The sequence below is a fragment of the Falco peregrinus genome, chromosome 12, assembly GCF_023634155.1.
Source record: "Falco peregrinus isolate bFalPer1 chromosome 12, bFalPer1.pri, whole genome shotgun sequence".
Taxonomy (NCBI): Eukaryota; Metazoa; Chordata; class Aves; order Falconiformes; family Falconidae; genus Falco; species Falco peregrinus.
Window position 1 is genome coordinate 2,657,071 of NC_073732.1, and position 16,058 is coordinate 2,673,128.

The 16,058-nt window shown below is 41.6% G+C and overlaps 1 protein-coding gene across 3 annotated transcripts in view; it reads right to left on the reverse strand.

Moving 5' to 3' along the window:
* Positions 1 to 16,058, reverse strand: part of VPS8 (VPS8 subunit of CORVET complex) — an 85,478-nt gene that overhangs the window by 18,762 nt on the left and 50,658 nt on the right. For all 3 annotated transcript variants that reach the window (XR_008749316.1, XM_055816726.1, XM_055816725.1), the window contains exons 33-40: positions 14,169 to 14,258; positions 13,659 to 13,705; positions 8,819 to 8,960; positions 8,030 to 8,119; positions 7,554 to 7,596; positions 6,680 to 6,783; positions 5,201 to 5,279; positions 3,724 to 3,806 (exon numbers count right to left, since the gene is read on the reverse strand). Coding sequence is in view for 2 of the 3 variants with exons in the window: in XM_055816726.1 (XP_055672701.1) it covers positions 3,724 to 3,806; positions 5,201 to 5,279; positions 6,680 to 6,783; positions 7,554 to 7,596; positions 8,030 to 8,119; positions 8,819 to 8,960; positions 13,659 to 13,705; positions 14,169 to 14,258 (678 nt within the window). In the remaining variant the exon portion in view is untranslated. The remainder of the gene's footprint in view (positions 1 to 3,723; positions 3,807 to 5,200; positions 5,280 to 6,679; positions 6,784 to 7,553; positions 7,597 to 8,029; positions 8,120 to 8,818; positions 8,961 to 13,658; positions 13,706 to 14,168; positions 14,259 to 16,058) is intronic.

Genomic DNA, 16,058 nt, shown 5'->3' on the forward strand with positions numbered 1-16,058 from the left:
TTTAATGAAGGATTATAGCTTTGTAAGGGAATTAACATGCAACCTTTCAGCCCTCTTCAGACAGTACTTACATCCTTAATGACATGGAATTTTTCTTCATGCTCAAGAGAGTTCTTCTAGTACCCCTCAACACGGTTATTTCAGACTTCCTATTTACAGCATCATTGAGGATGAGCAAGAACATAAATATATCAATTGTTATTTCATATGACTTCAATTATATAGAGTTGAATCAATATGCTGTAATAGGCAGATGCCAGGAGCCTACCTATTTTCTGTGAAAGCTGTGGAGCCTGGGCACAGCCCTCTGCAAGGTGCCCTTTAGCAAAGCATTTTGGTTGCAAAGTTAACATTTGCATAAGGTGTCATCTGTAAGCAGTTAAGCCCAGACGAGGAAGAAAAACAGTCCACTAAAATTGGAATACTCTAATTCCTTTTCAGAAAAGACAAGATAATCTACCTCCATTTATCGCTGTCATCCACCTTACAAAAAAATCCCCCAGTTAATTCCTGGGCAGCTGTTCTACCTTCCAGACCTGCAGCTCCAGTGCATCTACGCTCTCCCACCAAGACTTGACCTCTGTTGGAACAGGTTTTGAGGGCATTTTTAGACAAACACTGCTTATAATTCTGGGTTTCACAGAAATATTTGGAGGGCTTGGGAAAGGCTGTAGCTCTCCAGGGCCCAGAGGAGTTGGTTTAAGAATTTACTTATGGTCACAATTAGAGCAGCACGTCATTAACATTTTGAACGAGGCCCCACATACTGCTTGGAGGCAAAAGTTTGGCACCAGGGTTTAGAATTTTATATGGCTTCAAAGAGCAACTACAGAGCTCTGCAAAAGGAATACCCGCCCAGGGCTAAAAAAATAGAGAACTTTCTTGCCGAGAAAGAGCTGTTGAGACAGAGGTTCTGGGGAAATACGATGTATGCATGCCATGTTGCGATTCTTCGCCATAGGGCACTTAAATGGCTTTCCCAGGTAATCCAAGGGAGCAGATGACAGGTCACACTACAAAGGGAGGGAAAAACTCTGGTGGTCCCTGCTGTCTAACACGGGGAAGCCTCCTGACCCCAAACATGGCAAGGGTTCAGGACCCCTGAACATCTGAGCTGGGCACTCAAAGACATGGCCACACAGTCAGACATTTCCATCATCATCTTCCCAGCTGAATTCAAAGCAACGTTCTTGCAAGGGCCAAGCTATGCACCAAAATAAAACCCAAAGAAAACCTTCCACAGGCACCTGGTACAAGCCCTGAAGCAATAGTTTAATACAACACAGCTACAAACACACAACCAAGACTGACCTAGAGCAATGCAAGCCCAGATACCCAGAAATAAAGGCTGGTGTGAAGGCAGTACGAATGGAAATGCATGGTTTTAAGCACAAGAACAAAGTGTTAAATGACTTGGTAACAAAGGACACTGCTCCCAGCTGCAAAGCTGAGGAGGGTGTCAAGCAAGGAAGGCAGCAGACTGATAAGCGCCCATCACAGAACAAGTTATCAGTGGAAAACTCCATGTCCTAACGTGAGAAGGATGGCAAGTTTGCAGAATATCACAGACCATTTTTCTGTTAGCCCAACAGGAGAACAGACTACAGATATGTATTTCAACCCAAAGTTCCAAACAAGGAACCAAAACGTGCAGCAACCTGGCCTATGACTCACAGAAGCTTAAGTGAGATTCAGAGGCAAAACCCACCTTGTAACAGCCAGCAACTTCTAAAGGACATACCTAAGCTGTCCAAACCTAAGTTGTCATCATCAGTCAGAGGAACCCCAGCGATGCAGTGAGGGGCTGACGCCCTCTCTAGTGCCCACAAATGATCCAGGTCAGATCACTCATTCCCATACATCTGTGGCATTAGCAAATATGTGAGAGTGAGTGAATGAAATCTATGAAAGAATGAGTGTTAAGAGGCAAAGTCAACTTATTTAGAAATCCTGTAAACAAATACCACCATCCCTTCTGTAGAATCCTCTAATGAGTTTTGCAACCCTATTTTCTCTACACCTGTTTCTGAGCTACAAGGTACCAATTACTACTCCTATTTTATGAAGTTCTGATATCAATGTTCTTTACCTGGAGTTCCATCCTCTTTGAATGCGTTTTAAGTCGTCATCATCTCTCCCCATTTTTTGCTCTAGTTGTACAAAACCATCTGCCTTTTGAAATCTCTACAGACTGAATTTGTAAGGCTGACCAGGGAAATGGAATGAGCAGGAACAATTTTCCTCTGCCTTCAAATCCAGTGACCAGAGTTGCACATGCTTCTTTAAATAATGCCTTGCACATTTCTGTCCCTAGTAGAAGTCCTCCATCTGATGCACTGCAAGCATCCCATTAGCCTCTGCAACGTAATAGTGCCACCACACAAAGCACTTCCCTGTACAACTGACAAATACACTTCACTCATCTGCTGCCTCCAGGCCACAAATGCCAGCCTCTAGAAAAGGGTTTTTCTCTATTTCTACTAAAAGAGTCTGTAAGAACAGAAATAGCATGGAATCTCCGAAGACTGCAACCAAGAATCTCTATTCATCCCAAGGGAGAACAAGGTCTCCCTCCACACCATAATACCTCCCAGCTGTGTTATCTTCACAGTGGTGGCTGGTGTGCCTCTCACCCCATTCTGGTAATTCTCAACACAACCTGGGAAAACCTCCCTGTCAACCTCCCTGCTCATTCGTTCACAGCTGCTGTATCAGTTCCTGCCCACTTTAAACATCAAACGAAGCCCAATAGGAAACTATTTCTAATGCCCCGGTTAAAACCAGACGAAATAAGTTATTGAAGAGCCATTAAGTTTGCCCGACACTTTCTACCTTTGATAAAACCACATTTCATTTGATCATGCTTTCTATCCACTCTTTTACAACACCTACCACTGTCATTAATCACGTTTTTTTCCAAAAATCCAAGATTATGCATAATATTAAGATCAAACTAATAGGTTGCTAGAGGTGCATGTTCACCCTGGGAAGCCTGTAAGCCCTTTTCTACATTTTCATCTCTCATCTGGAATAGAAACACTGAAGAGTAATTCAACACTTGCTCAACCCTTCAATCATTCCACTCTGCAATGCAGACAATTTTTCTAATTCATTTCCTGCATTTCTAAAGGTTTGCTATTAAATCCCAACCTCATCTTTTGTCTATTTTGCAAATTAACAAATCATATCCTCTTGTGATCACTCAACCCAAGATCCTGTTTTGAAATCAGCTCTTCTACAACATTCGCTGCTCACTCACAAACATCTTGAAAATAATACGTTGCACTGTCAATCAAAATGGCCCAGATCTCTTTCTTCAAAGCCTACAAACTTTCCTTTAGTGTTTTCACAACTGTCCACCCCAGAGCTTTAGCTAAATGGCTTTCAACAAATCTAGTTCCAAGTTTTGAGAAGTTCACGGTGGCTTTGCCCTAAAACTTCTCAGTTTCGGTTCTAAGTAATTGCAGCCTTTGAGATAATACCCTACTTGGTTTGCAGAAATTACCTCCATTAACTTATCACAGGTCTACGCCTTCTGAAGTGTCTTCAAGTTTCCCAGACCATTCTATCAGCTTTTCTAACTTACATCTCACCAACTGAACTTTTACTGAAGTACTTTGAACCAGACAATTAGCCAATTTGATCTGCAGTGACCTGAAAACTGCTTTTCCCAATAATGGAGTGGCACAGCTTGGTAAAAGCTGCTGCTTTTCAGAAACTCACCTGTAGAATTCTCTGCAGGATTGAAGGAAGAGCGATAAATGCAGCCATGTTGTTCAGCACTTGCATTGTCAAACTCTTCAAAGCTGAAATATCAAACATAAAATCCACCAGCAGTTTATTAGGATTCAAGGAATAAAGAGAGATTGGACTTACACACCAAGAGTTTTATTTCAGTTCATGTTTTCTAGTTTGAAAACGGCTTTTATTTTTTTCTTCTGCCCATTTTGCACTAAGAACACACAGCTTTTTGTATCAGAAAGTATATTTAAAAGTTTGATATCACGATGCCTCTCCATTCCCCTCCCACACCCTACCTACAGCAAATGTTCATATTTTGAGACTAACTTCGCGGCATTGTCATTCACTTTTTCTACTGTTACCAAAAACCAATTTGGGTGCCTTGTCCACATTATAGCCCCACAGACTCTAAAAGTCCCTAGCATTAACCTTTTCATGACACCTGTTACTAGATCCCAAATTTCCCAGAGAAAGAGCCAATATTCAGATATGCATGGACCCAGCGCTTCAGCTTCTTTGTGGGGATAATTAGCCAGTTAGAGCAGTCTGGGAAGCATGCACATTAGGAATGAAAACAAAACAATTATGCAGGATCCAAATGTATTATCCCGTCATCGTTGCTGGTATCACTTCAGATGATTACTTTTCTGCAGGCATTAGCTCCCAAAAACGGATAATCTAGAGGACATTCTGAATTTAGAGGAAAAGATGAATCGAGGGAAGAGGGGGCCAATTTTTAGTTTTGGGTTACTGATCTCTGCAAGACCATCCCCAGGAGTCCAGCTATAGCTAACAGTGGAAGGAAATAAACAGAGTGAGGATGGATGGAATGATAGTCACCACACTTACTTGTAATACGCTGTGATCCTTAACCATGCACAACTACAATCACTGTGGAGCACAGGGCTGGAACGGACCAAAAGACATTATTCTGCCCCAAGACCACAGTATCTAAGCCCCTTTTTAACTAGTCTTAAGTCACCCATAAAGGGAGTCTTTTCAAGATGTGCTGCTGACACCCACAACAGATTCAGGGTACTAGAACTGGAGTAGAGAATTTAGCAGGTGTGTTTGAGTTCTGGTGATATATAATATACAATAGGTGCAGGGCTAAGCACACAAAAAGGCTAGGCATGGAAGACGACAGTGTATTATCACTTCAAGTTCCCGAAGTGCAGACTGCAACCTACTTACAACCCAGAAAGCCTTTGCACACGCTGTGCACCTTGGCTTTTTCAAAGAGACCACGCTCAATGGAAGCCCCTTGCCTGACTGAAGCTGCAGCCTACCGAACACCCACCTGAGCTCAGCGCTACAGCCTCCGCAGTTCGGATCTACCGCAGGAGCAGAACATTAACAAACTGAGTCAAAACCAGTTTTCTTCTATTCATTCAGTAGAGAAGAGACAGTACACAAGATTTTGATGAATATTTCCAGTCACAAAAGCCAAAATACTTACATTCGGAGTATCGACACTGTGAAGAACCAGATAATTTCTGTGGGGACATCATAGCCTCCAGCAGGGGAAACCAGAGGGCCTGAAATAATTGAATGCAAGGAAAAAAAACCAGTAAGAACACGGCAGTACTAAAAATGAACTATGACCAATGTCAGAGTCCATTTTCAAAGACTCACTTCCAGTTTCTGAAAACAGAACTACGTTTCTCACGACTGCAGTGGAACAGAACTGAAACATGTTAAAAAAAAAAGCAAAGCCCTTGGGGATCTGTTTTCAGTCTAGATCGCTCATATCTTAGACCAAGACACTATCTGACTGGGGTCTGAGCAGAGAAGACCCTTGGTTCCTTTTGCTCCATCTTCTCCATTCTCACCTGTTTTTTTACTGGAATTATGACAACAATCTAATTTAATTCATTCACTCCCCAACTACTTCTCTACATGAGATGCAAGCTCTCTGGTGTAGAGACTGCTTACATAATGGGTAGCACAGTAAATGGATCCCAGCTGGAGAGAGGCATCTAAATCCTCCAGGTGAAATACAGGAGCTGTGAAAATTCACATAGGATTGTACTGGGGAAGCAGGTCCTTCCTTTGGTGACCAGAGTCAAACCTTACTCAGGCATCACCAAAGCAGTTCCAGCAGGTGGAACAGGACCCAGAGTGAGAGCAGACTGACTCAGGTCTGTCCAATTCGGCAGGCGGGCCATAGGCACTCAGGGTGTGCACACAGCCACCTCTGCAATGAAACACAGCAGCCATCTGCTGCACAGCAAAATCATTTAAGAGAAGAAACCCAGCAGGTCACCTCATACGCTGGACAGTGCTCGGAAGACGTTACAGAATTCCTGACTTCCAGACATGCCACCTCTTCAAACATGGGAACGACATTCTCGGTTTTGAGTTCAGTTACACGAGTTATACAAAATCTTAGGAGTGAAGGTGCCTTCTGTGTCACTGATGTTAGCAAAATGGAAACGCAACCTCAGTACAAGGAAACAGGCAAACCCAGTTCCTCCTGCAAGAGCTCAAGCAAGCTGTATTGTCTCCACCCCAACATTAAATTCAGGATTTGTGAACATATTTAGAACCACAACATTCTGCAGCCACAGTGACAGCAGCATCAGCTCTGTACCGCCATAAAGTTGGCTCGAAGTTTACTACGCCTTCTTTAGTATTTGACTGACAGTCAAGCCAAAATTGCAACTGGAGCTGAAAGCAGGGGAAAGGAAGTTGCCTCATCTGCTTCTCCACTGCTGATATCCATGTTATTTTTTGCACTTCCTTACAAGTGAGGATTTCTCTCTCGTGGGTCTAAAACCTGAACCACTGCAAGAACACCACAATGCAGAGGAAAACAATGTCTGCTTGAGACATATCAGCATACAATAGACGGGGAAAGGAAGAAGGACATGAAGGGAAAGTTTCAGGAAATGCAGAGGTCTGTTGATTTTAGTGATACATTTTCTTATTATCTTACCTCTCGCTGTTGCTGGTCTAAATTGTGTGAATTTCTCTGGCAAAGGGCAATTGTTTTCATTAAGGTATTTTCAATGTTTTCGAGCATGGGGAGTTCAGCTGAGCCTAAGTTTTGGGGGAAAAACCAAATTGCAATTATAAAAAGTATTAGATATGTTAACTTCCAATCATTCTGCAAAATAAAATCATTCTGTTCATCTAAATTCTGTTCACTGCAGTGAGCAACTAAATTATAAAGACAGGTCCTGATTTTTGGCACTTTTCCTGAATAGCACCGTAAATAGGCACATAAAACATTTTACATAATCAAATAAGGAAGATCTTAGCTGCGGTTTAGGATACAGTTAAGCAGCAAATATAGGCACTGCATTTAATTAGGTGCTCATGAGTCCCTGGGCTAGTGAACAACGCACCTGTGCATATACTCATTTTCTGTAGGCAGAATTCTTACTGCTCTGAGAGGTTTGCCTCAAAAAAAGCTACTTCTAGATGCCTCTCATCACTGTTCATATATAATGCCTGCTAAAGCTCAGTAATGAGTTTGAATGGATTCTAACATAGGAAATGTGGCTGGTAAGCCAGGAAGAGTACCAGTCACAATCAAAAAAGCTAACAGGGCAGCTGACTGCACACACAAAAGAACCCCATCCATCACAGTTTGTTCTAGATCTCCAGCAAGATCAGAGTAAAAGAGTAAGGAAGTGTCATCAGAATAGCTACCACAGCCATGTGAATATAAATTTAAAAAAAGTCACTGCAAAACCCAGAAACCTGAAAAAGGATCTCATTATGCCAAGTATCAGGCTTATGCACTTTACATTTTTTGTGTTTATCTCTTTTTAATAGAAAATGGAGTTTAACTTGATAACTCTTACTTTCATCATCTTGTGTAAGCATCAGCAACTTGCTCTGCAATCGCTGAAACAAGAGAGAGAACTCAGAACAGTAAACTTGCAGAATCTTGATAGAAGCATTTTTAAAAGGTATGGTTACAAAGGCTCGGCCTCATTTTCTTTCCCAGTATGACTAACATAGCATAAATCTCTTTCCAAATATGGAATGGAAAACTGGAGCTGAAAGGTGATTTTTTGATTAAGAAAAACAAATTTCAGCATCTATTATCTACTAGATGTTTGAAGACATGCCAGACAAATATACTGATCTGCTGAGTCTGCAGACTACTGAACATAATGTTATTTGATGGAAAGTAAACGCTTCTGTGGATTCTAGTGGGAAATAAACTGAGAAGTAATGACGACATCAAACCTTAACTTAGGCCATCATGCTGATGGCATGTCGCGCCATGCTGGCATGGCAAAAATGACACATTCAGGATTTCAGCATTCTGTACCTCAAGCATAACCAAAAAGGCACCATGGATATCTCCCTTCTTCTCCAGTAAATACGAAGAAGCTTCATGGAGCTGATGTTTCTGGGTTATCTGAGTTAAAAGGAAAAAAAAAAAAAAAAAAAAAAAGGTGAATGTCTGTCTGAAGAAATCTGCCAGTGTTTGTTTACTCCACAAGACAATGAGGACCAGATGGTCAGAAAGGATTGTGTCTCCATGTGTTCACAGGCACCTTACCCAGTCTGAGCAGCACACCTACTTTCCCCTGCTGCTGGCTATGCTGTGTTTATTTCTCGACTTGCACTACTGCCACCACCACCGTTAAAATATTTAAAGAAAAATATATAAAAAATTTCTATAAATAATCAAGATCAAGGACAGATTATTGTTAAAATTTTCATAAGGGGAAGAAATAGTCGCTCTCCCAGCGCTCGTCAAATTTTGGCAACACTGTTTTCCAAAACCCCCAGCCCATGACTTCATATACCTTTAACATATTAATCAACATTAACACAGCCAGTCTCTATTCTGCAGTTACTCCGTAGCTTCAGAGCACTAATGGCTTTTTTCTTATTAGTCCTGAGACTAAACTCAGAATCAGTATATTAAATACAGCTAACCATGCTAGGAGGGCAGTTTAGCAGCTCGAGGGGAAAAACTGCTAGAAGTGGATTAGAAGAGTATCCAGGAACTAATCCACAACCTAGGTGAAAGTACTTTCACAGTACTTTCAAGAGATAGAGCTGTCTTGAATGCTTCCCCTAGCCCTGTCCTCATATATGGCTTCCCTACCTGGATGGTTTCTTCCAGTCTGCAGTATTCCAGAACTTTAAGCGTCTCCAAAACCTGGTCTGGGCTGTACTGACACAGCAGCTCAATGAACTGCTCAGTGATGTAGGGTGGTAGATGTATCAGGTCTTGATTAATGCCTTCTCTGGAATAAAAAAGGCATAGGAGAATCAAATCAGATTCTAGCCCATAAGTTTGACTGGAAAGAAGAGTTCCTTAGTGAATTGTGTGTTATCTACTACCATTAAAACAGAAGTAAAAAAGCCTGGTTTTAAGAGCAAAACTATGCTGTTTCTACTAGTTACTGGTGCTGGAGGTTAATAGTAGGCATTTCATTTGTTCCACAAAATATTCTACTGATGTTTCAGTATAAATCAGGCTATCAAAGACCCCTGTGAAGAAAGATACCAGCACAGACACATCTTCAGCAATTCTGTAGCAAAGATTTTCTTCAATTTCTTCAGTAAAACCTTATGGTCTCTGAGTGGTCATTTTAGATGCCGGTTGTCTATTTGCCCTACAGACCTTCCCTGCATGTGTTTGAGAAAATGTTTTATTGCTTTTTGCGTATCATGCCTGAAATTCTTCTTTGGTTTCCTGTATCACATTGTAATGCTTCATCTGTTAGAATGTGATCCCTTTTATCTACGTCACTGACATATGAAATCATGCTTCTTGTAGGGAAACATCCTCATTTTTGTTTAGTACCTCTTCTCAAACAGAAGAAAACTGGTGCATTTGGTTTTGCTCTTGCAGAGGCAATAACTCTGTGCACTTTACAGTCACTGGTGGGGCAGGCAGCCCACTGTAAGGTTTTGAACCAGCCTCTGCATGTTGTCCAGCCAAAGGCTGCATCCTCTCTCAAGGGTTTTGCAATCAGCTGCGCTACAGAGCCATATTTAACTGGAACTAAAGACATCTGCCTCATCTCCCAGCATGGGATCTGCTCAATCCACACAGGTAGGTGAAGTCTCCAACCCCTGCTGTGCTTCCCTGCCTTCCACAATGGTCAAGCACTCAGCAGTGCAGACCTGGCACTCCTCTGGGTAGGGCTGTGGATAATTATAATTAACAATATATACAATATTATATTCAGAAAAATCGTGCCCATTTTCTTATCCCTTGGCTTATCATTAAAGAAATGTGGGGGAAACAAAACAGAGAACAGAACTGCATGTTCTTCATTTGAAGCCCATCACTTTCCCTGTGTCCTGACTGTTTTCTACTGATCTTGTTTTTAAAAAGAACAACATGAAGCCAGAGATTTCAAAGCATTAGGATGGAAAGGACGATACTTTCCTAGAGACAAACATAGCACCTGCAACCCTTCAAAACAAACAGCAGTTCACCACCACTGTATGCTAAACTTCATGTGGCAGTTCTAGGATCAATGCATCACGACGAGAAACAGCAGAAGTTTATCCTGCCTAGGAAACAGGGCTCTTAAGCCTGTTGGGAAGCTCCTGCTAGGAAAGAAAACAGATCAAGGGAGGTATTTCATTTTGTTATCTTTCTGAACAGACATTCCTAATCAGGAGATGTGCTGATGTGCAAACCCTACATCCATGGGATGGACAAGGTCTGATATACAATATGATCCTATATTCCCTGGGAGCTACAGGAGCTAACAGGATTTTTATCATCCAAGAAAGGCCAGGAGAACACCGTGCCTCTAGCAATCCAAAAGCAGCTTACTGTGATTACAATGTCAACCGCTTGATTATAAATTATATTTACCAAAAATGAAAGCTCACACAGGTGCTGATCACAGTGTCCAAAACACAGTTGTTCAAACCCCGGCATCTACACTGCTGCGTTCTGGTATCAAATACAGATGGACTTTTGAAGGACCAAACAAGAACCCTGAATTCTGGCCTCCTGCATTCACCATCCACCCCTCCCACAACACACACCCTCTGAACTCCCCCAATGCCAGTAAGGGAGCGAGCGTTCTACTCTTTTTGCAGCTAGACTTAAATAAAGTAGCACTTTCTATTTAAAAATCATCTCTGTCTACCAATATGGGGAAAATGGCAAATCATACATTTTTAGTACCAGAGCAAACTTCTAGTCTGGAAATAACTCTGACACCTAGTATCCATGACTTGATGAGCAAGCTGGTGTTTTCCTTAACCATTTCACTGAAGAAACAGAGAAGAGAAAACAGAAAGAAAGCTGGATTTTGATAATGTTAAAAACGAAGGAACAATCTTGAGACTTGCAGGTCCCGCTCAGCTCTGTGCGATTATGTTCATCTTCAGTATAACCATGCCAAACACCTCCCCTGCCATACTCGACACGCTCTTTCTTAGAAGGATGAGATAATCACTGGTTTCTCACAAAGCCTGGCACAAGCGACCCTTGCGCGTGTCACAGTAATCAGTGAGAAGAGCCATCGTAACAGAATCTAAAAGTTTAGGTATCTGTTAATATAGTTATAGACCCAGAGCACTGTTTTGCTCAATAACTTAACATTGTTGGTATAATACACAAACACACACTGCAAAAAGGCATGCTTCACTGTGTGGGCTTTTTTAGAGGAAAAAAACCTGAAGACTTTAAAATGGAAATGTAGCAAAGGCTGTGATTAATGAGCTGAGCAATACACACTACATTCTCCATTTTCTGCGGCTGCTTGTAAGATGCAAACATATGACATTTGGTTTTAATTTCCCCAGGCAATTTCTGTTAACCCTGTTTCCTCCCTCCCCCCTTCCCCCTCCTTTAAAATAAATCTCTAGCTAAATTAAATGGGCCAAATTAATCCCTAATGCAATTCCACCAACTAGGATATTTATACTAGCATGATGAATCCTGTCCCCATATGATCAAGCAATGATTCGTATTTGAGACATTAAAAGCTCATTTACTGCTCTAAGGGTCTTTATTTTAGTAAGAATTTTGCTTGAAAAGCATACAAACATTTAGATTGATGGAAAAGAGATGTTTTCAGCAGAACCTAATCACTATTTTATGTATAGATATACTGCAAAGTGTAGGTATACCTGCAGATTAGGTCTTACACAACAAGATTTCTCCCTCCTTCCTGCCTCTCTCAGGATACAGTTCAGCTCATTTTAATAGGTCTTAGAAGCAGACAGCCTCATAGCACTGAAAACAGACCACAGGGCCTTGGGTGTTATGTAAAAAAAAAAAAAACCCCACAGAAAAAGCCCCTTCATCAATCTAGGATCTGTACAGAACTTCTTACTGCCAACAAGAGTTCAGTAACAACAGGTTAAACCTTGGGCTTCCAGACCTTCTGCTTTATGGTCACTCACTGCCACACGTGAATCCAAAGTACTTAGTGTTTTGTTCATTTTTCTGTATAACTGTCCCACTTCTCGTTTGCTTATTGAGGATTCTGGCAACTACAGTCCAGCCAGCATGTGCTTTATCTCCAGTACTCGGGATGCTGAACATCTCACTGCAGCGCAGAGAACTAGTGGACGTTGGAACGCAGAGGGAAAAGGAACATTCATAACCTTTCCCAGGACACACAAGGCACAACGAGACAAGCCGCGTGGCCCAGCGCACCCTGCGGACACCAGCCCCGGAGGGAAAAGCAGAGATCGTTCGAAGGATCAGATACAGAAAGTTGCTTCCTATTGCTGGTTGGAACACATCAGGTGCTGCTTTTGATTAGAAGATAACTACAGAAGAAATGGTTGCATTTAGCTCTAATTATGGCAGAGTTAAATTAGATATGTTTATTACTCAGAGATTATGGAAGCCGCTCTATGCATAAGATTAAAATCCAGGTTAATTACTGCCTTCACTGGGTCTCACTTGCTGCAAGTGATATCACAGCATAAATAAGGTCCTACTTAATACCCAGCTGGGTAACATTTCTGCTTAACTATTCAACTATTATTTTTAATTATTCATTTATTAACTAAATCATATAATTTATCTCCTATAAAACCCAACCAAGATATTTTCTTGGCAAAATTTCTGGTTTTAATTTGACTTAAGAAAACAGTAGGTGTGGAAGTTAACGCTTTCCATGCAAACATGGCTGTAAAACTCAGGAAATAACAAAGCATTTTCCCTTAACTGACAATCTAACAAAATCCAAAAAGTTAATAATTCTAGCTTCCAAAGCCTGCTTTTTATTCCACCTCAACAGGAGCTGAAACACTGACACTTTTTCCTACTCCTCTTCCTCCTCAGCACAATTAATTTGTAGCTAATTGACAGAACAAGATCTGTCCTTCAATCGCATTAACTTGAAGCAATTGGAGCTGTGCATATGTAAATATATATAAAAAATTAATAAAAGCAAGGTCTTGTAGCACTCAAAATTGATTCAACAGGAAGAGAACACTCAGTGCTGAAATACTGAAACAGGAGCAGATGGAGCAAGCAAGTGGTTAAAGAGAAGTTTGCAGTGAAATATGGCAGCAATTCTGAAATAAAATAGAAATTAAAAATGCCAATAGACCGAAATGCTTTTCTATTTATGTTAAGCTTGGGCACCTTGGACAAAGTAATCAGACTGGTGGGCTGAGAACAGTTTCAGGCACAGGGTAACCATTTCGCAGCTTTCTCGAAGCGGTCGGTACAACAATGCCCGAAGTCTCACCAGCTGCAGGGAGCGTCACACCGCACATGGTGGAACTCACACCACCGCCCAGTTCAGAAGCCAGCAAGGGCTCTGCTGAAGGGTACTCCCCACCACACTTATTTCTGGACTATCCTTCTCAAATTTTGGCAGTTTGAAGAGCAAGACACCTTTTCCAAGCCCTAATCTTGGCCTCAGGTTGTCTATTAATACAAAGGAATTTATTTTAACCCATTTTTTCAAGCTGTAGTTTGTAAATGGCCCGATTTTCTTACATACCTCGGATCAAGGAGACTCCTCAGAAACTGGAAGAGTAAGAACTGGTCCTGTACAACAGGAGAAGATAGAGTATTACTCTTTCAAATAACGTGCTATAAACCAGTGATTCCTCAACTATATCCACTGAAGAAAATACCGGTCACGGCTCGTGCCTGCTGAAGAAGGTGCTTTAGGCACTTGCCTTGCGTAAATACTCAGAGGATATGTTTGCTGGCAACAGCCCTGCCTGATCTGTGAGTGCAAGCCATACAGAACTCCAAACTAAAAACTGCATTACCACCAAGTGATGCGACCAAGCAACTTGGAGATCGCACATTTTCATGGCCAGAACGCTACAAACAGACCAAATAACAGAAATGAGCAAATTCCTGCAGCTGAGTAGCTATCAAGATAGTTTTCTTCTATTTATGACACAGCAACAACTTACTGTTACTCTTAGCAATCAATTCCTACAAGAATGGCAATCCCACTGTAAAGGAGCACCAGCATCAATTAAGTTTGACACTTTACCTGGAGGTTTGTAATGATGCTCTCAATCTGCTCGCTGAAGTGAATGGCTACCAAGTCAGCTGCTTTACATGGGCTCAGCAGCAGCAACTCCTTTGGAGAGAGAAACACAACAAAATAATTACTTCTCATTTCACAGGCAATACAATTATGCAGTATCACCAAGTCCATTCATGTTGTAACCGCATCTTTGCCTAGATGAAAGCTGTAAAATAATGTAAATAATGAATACCCTCGTGCAAAAAGTGATTTTGAGAAAAATTATTAGGAGGAAGTGTAGTTTGTAAAAAAGCATTTTTGAAAGTCAATGATTTTGTTACACAATAGGCCTTGTAAGAATACAAAACTCTTTACACCAACAAGACCACTTCTCAGTCTTAAGGCAGGAAATTATTCACCAGGTTTTCTGACAACTGCCTTTTACCCCCTGCCAACAAGACATTCCTAGTGCCAACTAGGAGCCAGCAGTAGAGCGGAAACAAAGCCCTCAACTGACCCTAGGGAATTTCTCAGTCAAATGGGAATGGTCTTTTAACTGGCTTGAACAGAATGGAACAACAGGTTTAAAAGCAGGTTTCCTGTAACTAATACCTATCCAGATGTGAAAAAAACCCTAAAAAAAATATTTATTGTAATAAAAGGAAAAAAAAAAATAATCTTTTGGATGCCTGTGGGTTTGCCTCCTGTCAAGCTTGATTTGAGAGGCTTCATATCATACAAGTCTACACATCCCAGAACATGAGGTTTTTGCTTTAATGCTTCCAAATAAATGAGAAGCAACTGCTTCAAACCAATATTGGATACTTGGGAACCCTTCCCAAAAGCCCCTGCTAAGCAGGAGAAAACATTGCTTTACTAAACAAAAACAACTGTTATAGTGGGAAAGAAAGAAAAAAATCATAAACATACAACTGGAAGAAAAAAAAATACATCTGAAAAAGTTACTCAGTCTTAGCCTGGTCTCTGGAGAGATGTAGCAGGCACCAAATTCAGCCAGTGCCACCAACAGACCAGGACAAAGGCAAGGAAGGAAACAACAAGGAAGAGCACGACTGCCCCCCACGATCATTAAAGAAGAGCTATCATAGAAGATGCATTTTGTGAGGTTTCCAAAGCAAAACTTGCCTGCCATACTGGATATGTAAAGCAACTCTGTGGTGCTTGACCCCACAGATTTATTGCGTGGGCCACAGCTGTTAGTTGCTTCCCCAGCATTCAGGAGCACAACCCCTGCATCCCACAAGGCCGGGCAATCCAACGGACCCAGATGATCTTAGCCACAGCGGTGCAGAGGAATGCAGAAGGGATGTAGTGCGACTGCCTTCATTTGTTTCTCTCTCTGAACAAAGCCTCCCTGGTCTGCAGGGCTGCTGGATCGGACCGCCTGGCTGGAAGGGGCTGGCCCAGCCTCCCTGTAACTGGCTGCAGCTCTTGAATCAGCGTGATCCTCACAGCCAAAAGGTTTTGGGCTTGGGTTTTCATTCTCTCCCAGGTACGAACAATTTGCAAACATGGTACTCCTTCGGCAGACAGCCCCGGAGGAGACAGTACTTACACAAGGCGTGTCAGTCTGAGGACAGAAAGTGACCATCACAAGCAGCATTTTGACTGAAGAGAAGCCTTAGGTTTTATTTTCAAGATGAACATCAAGAAACAACAGCTATGTAGGATGACAGAGAAAATAAGGTATGGCACTGATTACAAACCCACTTTCTGTCAGATGATCACCAAGAAAGCCTCTGTAGACAGTGCTAGTTTCAACTGAAGAGGCTGGTCTGCTATTTTCATACCTCAGCAGATGAAAGGACAGTTCTTCAAAGACCTGAAATCACAGCATCGCCCTGGTAAAGTGTAATTTACCACTAAGTTTTCTGAATGTCTGAGAGCAGGATT